Here is a 9,830-nt window from a genome sequence, read left to right as displayed (position 1 = left end):
TATGCGCTGAAGAAATTTATCTGTTGTCATGTATGGGTTTTTTATGCTCTTATTTATTATGTGTCTGACATTAGGGTCTTGATGGGATTGCAAGGAAGCGGGAAGCGTGCTGGCTGCTCTGGGATTTTAAGCGCTGACATCTGGAATATTGTGAGGAGCTTGGATCGGTTTATGACTGACTTGCAACCAATGCGTAAGCAGCGCTTCATGTCTGCACGGGTGCTTAAGTCGAAGCATTTGATTCAGTAAAATGTCACGTCCAAACCAGAATGGTAGTTTTCCATCATACTTTTTTTACTGATCGCCAATTAGCTTCAGTGAGGTGACATGCCTGCACGCGGCAGTGTAGATGTGATCCGCCAAACCGAACACGGGCCAAAGTTTACCGACACCTGCACATACAGCGGGGGAGAAGGACAACCTCTTCAAAAACCTCTCAAAGGGGTGAAGGCCTCTCACCTAGCCAGTGCCAGGCTGCCCACACGCTGCCAGCCGCGGGCCTGGCCTCCTACCCAGGCGAGAGGGCGGCCATTTGGGCAGGGGCTGAGGGGACCATGGGCATTTAACGCAGCGTGTGTGCTGGTGGGGCGCAGGACCCGGGGAGGTGACGGGTGAGTGCCTCTGGGTGACCGGCGCCATGGGCACCGGCGCCAGGGTTCGCCCCCCAGCCGCCCCCGGGCCGCCGAGGGGGGCAGCGGCGGGAAAGGCCCCGCCAACCGCCCGGGCAGAAGGCGGCGTGGGGCGGGGCTGCTCGGGGCGGGGCCTCTGGGAGCGGGGCTTCCTCCGGCGGTCGGGCTGGTTCCTGTGAGGGCGGGGCGGCAGAAGCGCTCGCCGCACGTAGCGATGGGGGCGTGGCCCCGAAGGGGGAGTGGCGCGGCGGGGCGGGGAGAGGCAGCGGGGCTGGGACGGCGGGCGGGGCTGGCGGCGCGGCGGGGGGAGGGGCGGGGCGCAGCGTGGCGAGGGGCGGGGCGCGGGCGGCCGTTGGCCGTGTCGCGCGGCGGGGCAGCCTCCTCCCGGGGCAGGCACACAAACACCGCGGGCCGCGCGGGGTGGGGGTCGGCGCGGCGGCGGCGCGGGCGGGCGGGAAGCGGCGGGGGCAGCGGGGCCGCCCCGCCTCCCTTCGGCGCTCCGGCGGCGGCCGGCGCAGGACAATGGAAGAGGCGGCAGCGGCGGGAGTAGCGGCGGCGGGAGTAGCAGCGGCGGCGGCGGGGGGGCCCTGCCCGGCGGATCGAACGGGAGCGGCGGCGCTGAGCGGGGAGAACGAGGCCGAGAGCCGGCAGGGCCCGGCGGAGCGCGGTGGGGAGGTGGCCCCGCTCAACCTGTTGGACACTTGCGGCGTGTGCGGGCAGCCCATCCAGAGCCGGCGGCCCAAGCTGCTGCCCTGCCTCCACTCGGTCTGCCTCCGCTGCCTGCCGCAGCCCGACCGCTACCTCATGCTGCCCCCCGCCATACCCTCCTCGGCCGCCGGCACCCCCAAGGAGCCGCAGCCGCCGGCGCCCCCCTCCTCGCCTGTCTCTTCGCCGGCCTCACCCCTGCACTGCACGCCCGGTAAGTGGCCCTTCTGCCGCCGACCTCTTCCCTCCGCCTGGCCCACGGCCCCGTGGTTGGGGGTGCAACCCCTTCCACCCCGCGCTCACCTTCCCCCTTTTCCCCGGAGGTCTGTGTATCGCGACAGACGTGGGGGGGGGGGGCGGGGAGCTGTCGCGACGGGAACTTGGGAAGCACCGGGTGCCGTGGGCGGGGTGCAGGTGCCCGGCCGCGGGTCTCCCGGGGGCACGGACCTGTCAGGGCGGGCTCGGGGCGGGCTGTGCTCGCTGCTCGCCAGCGCCGAGGCTGGCGGGGAGATTGTGTGTGCGTTGGTGGTGGGTGGGGCTTTTTTTTTTTTGGTAATTATTGTTATTATTTTTAAAATTTCCCACCTCGGAAGGGAAGCCAGTAATTGTACTTTCCCGGGAGCTCTCTGTGCGGATAGAGAGGAGCGGCGGGAGCCGTCCCCCTCCTCCCCCCGCCGGGCCGTGGGTGCGGGGCCGGGCGCATCTCGGGGCCCGCGGCCGGCCTGGGCAGCTCCCTCGGTGGGCGCCGGGGTGGGGGGGCTTTGCGTCCAGAAGGGTTTGCTTTTGCCTTATGCAGGGGGAAAACCGTAATACGGAGTGATATGAAGGCAGAAAAACGTAGCGAGAAAACAGACTTGTTTTGAGTAATGTTTCTAGGCGGGCAGTTCGGAGCTCACCTGGAGGGAAGCCCTGTGGTTGTCATCCTCTTTCGGCGGCGTTCAGCCGGGGAGGGTCCCAGCTCCTGGGCGGTAACAAGTGCGGACAAGCACTAAGGCTTGTCCACCTGATAGGCAGCCTGGATGGATCTGGTAATGCATTAATGTAAAACTTACTTGTTTAATTGTCGTGCTGAAGGGAGAATGCTGCGAGGAAGTTTTGGTAAGCTTATGTACTGACATAGTAGTAGCTTATGTCAAGGTGTTTGAAAATACATCTTGCTGTAGAAGATGTGTAAAAACTCCTACAATCTGAACGTACTTCCCCAATATTTTACTTTTTTCCAAGCCCTCTCAGGTCTAGTGGGTCACTTAACTTTGTTAAAGGCAACTTCATGTTAGAAAAAGGTGCAAACAAGCATCCTGTAGTGAAAATGGGTGAAGATCCTGGAGAAACTTGAAGAGAAAAGAGAAGGTGTGATAGGAATTGAGCTTCTCTGTAGGTATTATTAGCGGAGGTTGTGCTTATTGGGACGTGTAGTGGGTGCTCATGTGAAAAATTGTACGTGAAGAAAGAAGTAGCAACTCCAGATTGGCCATTCTTAAGCAAGCATTAACGATTGTCCTTTAAGTACATTTAGGAAATCTTTGCCATTCTGCCAGCAGTTCTGACCAGAAAGATTACAACTTGAAGATGCAAAATGTTTGCAGCAATTTATAAAGGAACATCGTCTTGGAGAAAGGATTATTTGGGACAATTGGACAGACAGCCTTGCTCAGAATGCCTGAGAAAGTCCTGAGTATGTTAATAACAGGATATGCTGAGCCTCTTAATCTACATTGATGTCTGTGTTAGTGTATTCATCCAGTCTTCAATTTTAGCTTGTAATTTATGTAGTAGTCAGACTACCTGGTCAGAAGTTCCAGAATGGGAAAATCTGTGAGACCGAAAGCCAGTATATTTCAGCTTGGTTCATCAAGGAAATGCTATTGCTCATACATCTACGAGTTGAACTGTACAGTTCTGCATGGGAGGAACAGAAAAAAGCACAAACTGGTGTATGATGAGATACTTCAAGATGACATACTTGGAAATGAGAAAGGGTGCAGAGATGCAGCTAGTTCAGGGGTTGCAACATAGGCTGAGAATATAATCATCGTGGAAGATCATCTTCTGAGTTTTGAGGTCATGAACAGCACAGCTAAACTCCCAATGTTCTATTTAAATATAGCAGAGACAGGGGTGTGTAGTTGAGTAAGAAATGAGATGCGTCATAAGAATGAAAAGATTAGTGGTATTCAAACATTTGCTTGAGAGTACAAACGACAGATAATGAATCTTAGCAATGGTAAACTTCTATGTAGCTCTATTCCTTCCTTTTGACTATGCGGGTTGGTTCTATATGAATAAATTACACAGTATCTTATATATTCTTCCTTGTTCTACAAATTCACGGACATACTATTTTTTGGTGACATTTTTACCCTCTCAATTTTTCTTTCACATTATTTTCATGCTTCCATGTCTAATGGGAAAAAAAAACTTGTATAGATCTCACACTTTGACGCATTCTTTACATCTTGTCACGGTTTTGGCCCAGTTAAAATGACAATGGCTGCATACTAGGCCTGACTTGATAATGTGCGCTGGCTACTTTCTGTTTTCCAGCTGATAAAAAGTTGTACACTTAAGTTTGTATTGGGAAAAAAAAAAAAAAAACAACACATCAGTGTCTAAAGCCGATTATATTGAGGAAAAATGTTGTGGTTAGAGGAGTTCTTGAATTATCAGAAGATGGAAGGAAGGGCAAAACAGTGCAAATCGGTCACCTCTTCGGGTAATACAATATGTTGTGCAAAATGTTTGAGGGGTGACCTGAAGAAATAAACAAGAGTATAAGCTTTGAAAGTTGGATAGTAAATTCTTTTCATGCTGTAAATTATGAGATTACTGTGACTAAACTGAAGAAATAATCAGCAAGGAAGCTATTTGTGCTGGAAGGAATGTCCTAGGTAAGGAACACAATAGAATTACAAACTATAATAGAAAGATAAGCAGACAGCTTATGCACGTGTGCTGAGCAGTAAGGTGTTGCACAAAAAGAAGCCTGAAGAAAGGCTGGTAGAAGGGAGTCTTGTTTTGAGCAAAGGAGAGGATATGATTTGAAAAGTGCTTCACTGAGCCAGCCTTGAGATGGAGTGTTGTGCTAACATCCAAATTAGTTGAGAAACAGGTAGCTAAAGAGGAACTGCATTTCAAGTATAATCTGCATATGCCTTTTGTCTTCAGTAAACTCCTTCCAAGCAGAAACAGTCCTTTGCTTTACTAGAATAATGCGTGCTTTCAGCTTCCAACATACAGACAGGTTTACTTGGGAGAACATTGGCTTGCTTTCTGTAAAGATACTAACAACTAATAAAGGATTACTGTGGGGGGGGAAAAATACTCAAACTTAAGGATCTAGAGTGAATTAAGAATTTTAGTGTTGCTCACTTGAATACAAGGTTCAGCATGGGTAATGGCAAAGACAGGTGTCAAGACATGCGAAGGAGTTTCCTGTGGTGGATGTTAATCAGTATTTCTCCTACAAAGGTAGGCTGGTGGCAAGGCCATTTGGCATGGATATACTCTATATTGCCACAACATTCAGTTTTGAAATAAAATCATTTCTATAGGAAAAAACAAGCTTGGAGTTTATGATCTCCATACTGTTACTGAAGTTAAAGTTGTTGCAGAATCAGCCATCTGTCAGATTTCAATGGTCTTCGCACTGGAGGACTCACTGCTTGTTTTCTTAATGTCCAATGGTAAACTTATTTGATGTAGGTGATATCTTTGTTGTGGCATTGCCAAAAAATGGGTTGCCAGGCACAGAATGTTATGAACTAGGGGGAATGCTGCAAGAGGGGGTCTGTAAATGTGATACTAGCCTGTGTGCAAGCGTGTACAGACACGGCTACTAAATAAATTGGCTAACTCCATGTGTGTTTTCTTTCTGTTTCTCAAATGGCCATTCTTTACTATTGGATTGTGCAAGTTCTAACTGGTGCATAAAAGAAGGCTGTTATTAGAAATCTGCCATTTGCCCAAATTTTGTGCTGGGTGGTGCTTCAATGACTAGTTGAGTAGTAGTCTATACTTAATTAAAGGACAGCGTTCATAATATGGGGAGCATCTGGACATCACAGTACTCCTGTGGAATTTTTAAATGTGAAAGAGGTATATGAAAATCACAAAGTTACAGATTGAGATTCTATTCCTTTTCAAAACTATTTAAATTGTAAACATCCTTGTTTGATTTTTATTATCAATCTCCGCACCAAATAGATTGTGAACAGGTCTGGTGAAAAACTTATGAATGGAAATGCATAGCAAAACTTCACGTAGGTATCGTGATTAAATCTTACTAGTGTCAATACCAAAAATAGTAGAGAGAATTCTTATTATCTTTATTTTACCTGTAGACAAACCTCCTAGCAAACAAATCTGTATGAAGCTTTTAAAAGCATGTAATGTTTGGACACTCCCAGGATTTAAATTCCTGGGGAGTCTCCAGACTAACAACTCAAATATGTTCAATACTTGCTGTTAATTAAAGTAATAAATACTTGCGTTACTGAAGAAGGATTTCAGTGATGTTTCATATTTCAGCTTATTAATGCCAAGAAATATTTGTTTACCAATACAATTTGGAGGCCTATAAGGCATGGAATGAAGACCTAACCCTTCGTATCTCCTCATGAACGTGAATGGCATCTGTTGTTTTATGTCCCACAGTCAGTCCTTATCCAGATACCTTTAAACTCTTTCTGACTCTCATCTGATCTTGATATCTGGACTTTCTGATGTCATCACTTCATTTGACCTTGAAAATACAGCTTTTGAAATTAAATTTTCTTATTTCTCTGTATGTAATGTGCTCCTTCCCTCTTTCATTTTGATAACTGGTAGAATCATAGAATGGTTTGGGTTGGAAGGGACCTTTAAAGGCCATCTAATCCAATGCACCTACAGTGAGCAGGGGCATCTTCAGCTAGAGCAGGTTGCTCAGAGACGCGTCCAACCCGACCTTGAATCTTTCCAGGGATGGGGCATCTGCCACCTGTTTGGGCAGCCTGTTCCAGTGCTTCACCACCCTCATCATATAAAATTTCTTCCTTATATCTAGTCTGAATCTACCCTCTTTTAGTTTAAAACAATTACCCCTTGTCCTGTTGCAACAGGCCCTGCTAAAATGTTTGTCCCCATCTTTCTCATAAGCCGCTTTAGAGTACTGAAAGGCTGCAGTGTTTCCCTGGAGCCTTCTCTTCTCCAGGCTGAACAACCCCAACTCTCTCAGCCTGTCCTCATAGGAGAGGTGCTCCAGCCCTCTGATCATCTTTGTGGCCCTCCTCTGGGCTCACCTCAGCAGATCCAGGTCTTTCTTGTACTGGGGACCCCAGAGCTGGATGCAGTACTCTAGGTGGGGACTCACCAGAGCAGACTAGAGGGGCAGAATCATATAGTAGTTTCATTTGAGCTCTCTTATGGTGAAGATTAGTTTTTTTTTTTCCAGGTCTTGTTAGTCTAAGAGGACTTAAGATTTTTTGTTTGTTTTAATCTGCTTACTACATGATTATTTCCATTTAATCTTTAATATTGCCACTTGTTTAAAGTGCATTCTCTCCATTTTTCACTGTTACAAAGAGTCCATGTTTTATTTGTGTGGGTATATGCTCGCACTTGCAAATATGTGGTCGAATGTATGCATCCTTTTACAAGTCTTAGTTCTGCTGCGGTGCCATCAAGAACTAAATTGTTTAACTGTAACAAACTTAAGGAGATTTGGGAGTGCTGATATCTGAAAATCATATAAGTTTTAGGAATATGTAGAGGAAATATATGCCTAGTTTTCACACTTTTTTGATTTGTGGTTACTTTGAATTGAAAACTTCCTGAGCCCCAGAGATTGTATATGTGAAAAGCATTTAGCATTGTTACAGGTGAAATAGCCTGTAATGGACAAATCTCAGCTAAAAAGTCATGAAACTAGTAAAAACTTAAAAATATTAATCAGTAAACTATCTAGAGAACATTCTTATTTTTCTAATTATCGTGCCCTTCTTTTTGGAAAAAAGCTATGCTCTCAAGATATGTATGATGGAATATGATACTACTTGTACTAGTGTAATTAGAAATAGAGGATATATAAATTCCTGCATTCTCTTCTACCAGGAATTCCACAAAAATCGGTAGACATACATATGCAGTCTTTATCAAGGCGGACAACTACGTGATGCTGAAAGAAGCTTTAGTCATGCTTGCTCTGACACATGATTAATATAAACATATAATATATACTTATTATCTTATGTGTGTCTACAGAACAGTATTTTGAGGGTAAGTTAGGTACATTTGCAGTCTTGCTTCTTTCACTAATAGTTGGAGATGGAAAAACTGAAGCCATCAGAAACATCAGATGAGTGTTAAAACAACTGTAGTGGCGTGGGCAGGTTATTCTGAATTGGAAGCCTTTTAGAAGTTAGGCTGTAGAAGTTATCAAAATAGCTGAACTGTTGTGTGAAAGGTTTTTTGTTTGTTTGTTTTTTGTTAAGCAAAGATTTAAATCCTCAGAAGCCAACCTAGCTCTGTTCTGATATGAAATTGGCTTATGTCTCTACTAAGCAATTAGTACTTTCAATAATGGAAAGGAATCCTAGATCATAAGGTAACAGGAGAGGAAATACATACTGATGTATTAAAAATACTTGGATGTGTATCTAGTTGAAAGTCTATTGGGTTGTTTTAATGCATATGATAGAGAAACCTCTTAAGAAAATGACTTGCTGAAGAGCAAGGGAAAATAATGGTGCATCTGCTCACTAAGAGGCAAGTTGAGGAAGAAGTGTGCTTGTTCATAGGAGAAATGTACTGAAGAGCTAGCAGGCCATGTAGCAGGCTTTTAGGTTGGCTTGCTGACTTACATGAGTGCTACCAAGTGGCTGTGTTCACTCAACTTTACCCAGTTAGTTAATTTAAGAAAGGAATTTTGTTGAAACTCTTGATCCTGAATGTAGTGTTGTTAAAGAAGCTGGTCTTTTGTACAGGAAAAGTTTTATGCCAGGGTTGTGCGAGGTTTGTGTGGAATTTCCATATTATTTAGTGGAATTTCCCAGTGACAGTAAACTTGTGAAGCTGGTATTTTGCCCATTATATCTAATCTAAACAACAAGATAGGGGAAAACCAAAAATAATGTAAAGTGAATTTTACCATGACTGTATTTCACTATGAATAACTGTTTATGAAAAATCTATTCTTTCTGAAACTGGAAGTTCTTTTAAAAGTCTGATTTTTACAATAAGATGAAATACTTGAATACAGTAGTTTTTGCTGATTTCCTCACAATAATGTGTTGGTCAGACAAGGTTGTTCAGGTGGCTATGGCCCTGTAGCTTGCACTGTGGACCCATGCAGATGATCCAGCTGAACTGTGAATAGGAGCAAAATTTCCTACTGGGCTTCCTATCTCTTATTTAACTTTTATCTGCCGTAACGGTTTCACGATGCATTCTTTTTTGTTTGGCTAATTTAAAGGTCCAGAAAAATTGTTTTAACGGAAGAATTCCAGTGGTGCTGAGGTAGATTTTAACAGCAATTAGGTAGCTATAGAGTCATTTACTGTTTAAACTATGTACTTGCAGCTCAAATGTGCTTTGAAGATGTCAGTATCATAGCTGAATTGACTAAATATCTACTTTTTTTCCCTAGTGGCCAGAGACAATGCATAAAAACATAAATGTTTACCATCAAAGAAAGCATAAAACAGTTGTGTGAAGTAACTAAGAAAATTACACCATTCTTAACAAGAAACAGTCTTGTAAAGTCAGGTATGAAACCAAAGGTTGAGCAGAAGAATGTTCTTAATTATTTGGTACTGTCTCCAGTGCTTCAAGTAAATGCTTATTTGAAGCTTTTATGTGGGAGAAGATTGTGTATTACCTTGCATACATTACTAATTTATGATAGAGGACTTAGGTTAAACAAACTTTCTAGTTATTTTTGATGTTTATCAATGGGCTATGGAAAAAAGGAAGACAGCAAGGCTCAGCTGTTTGAACTGCTCTTATGGGTTTTGGGGGCCCTTGTTTCTAAAGTGGATTTGGGTCATGTGGACATCTTCATTTCAGAAAAGAAATCTGCAACTCCAGTGCTAAACACTCCATAAGTGGGAGTACATGGACAAGAGAACTGAGCCATTTGCTTTCTGACTGTAGAAAGATTCCTGCTTCTGATTAAGTTGCCTGTGGCAGCTTTTTTTAAAGTGGCAAGTTCCCCTTTCTACTATAGTCCCTGAAGTGAATATAGTGCAATTTGAATAAAACAAGACTGTAGCCGAAATACCCGTTGAACTAAAATGATTACCTAATTTGAAAAGTGACTGTATGTTTTCCCAGTGAGCTGACATATCTGTCTGTACTGTACATAGTAAAAAAGAAACGGGACTATTTTTATGTAAATGTTGACTTGGGAAAACCCCATTTATTTTTCTAGGATGTCTGCTTGAGTTCAGAAAGCATGTAATAAACTTAAAAGTTCACTTAATCCACTTTATTCATTTCTAGGCATCTTAATAGAGTCAC

General features: G+C 44.6%; 1 protein-coding gene across 1 annotated transcript in view; it reads left to right on the top strand.

Moving 5' to 3' along the window:
- The first annotated feature begins 1,082 nt into the window (after window positions 1-1,082).
- TRIM24 (tripartite motif containing 24) overlaps window positions 1,083-9,830 on the top strand; it is a 67,893-nt gene continuing 59,145 nt past the window's right edge. Inside the window, exon 1 of the mRNA XM_075755269.1 lies at window positions 1,083-1,548. Coding sequence (XP_075611384.1) covers window positions 1,152-1,548 — 397 coding nt within the window. The 5' untranslated portion in view covers window positions 1,083-1,151. The remainder of the gene's footprint in view (window positions 1,549-9,830) is intronic.

Source organism: Balearica regulorum, chromosome 1 (genome assembly GCF_011004875.1).
Source record: "Balearica regulorum gibbericeps isolate bBalReg1 chromosome 1, bBalReg1.pri, whole genome shotgun sequence".
NCBI classification, from domain to species: Eukaryota; Metazoa; Chordata; class Aves; order Gruiformes; family Gruidae; genus Balearica; species Balearica regulorum.
This window is presented reverse-complemented; position numbering and strand designations above follow the sequence as displayed.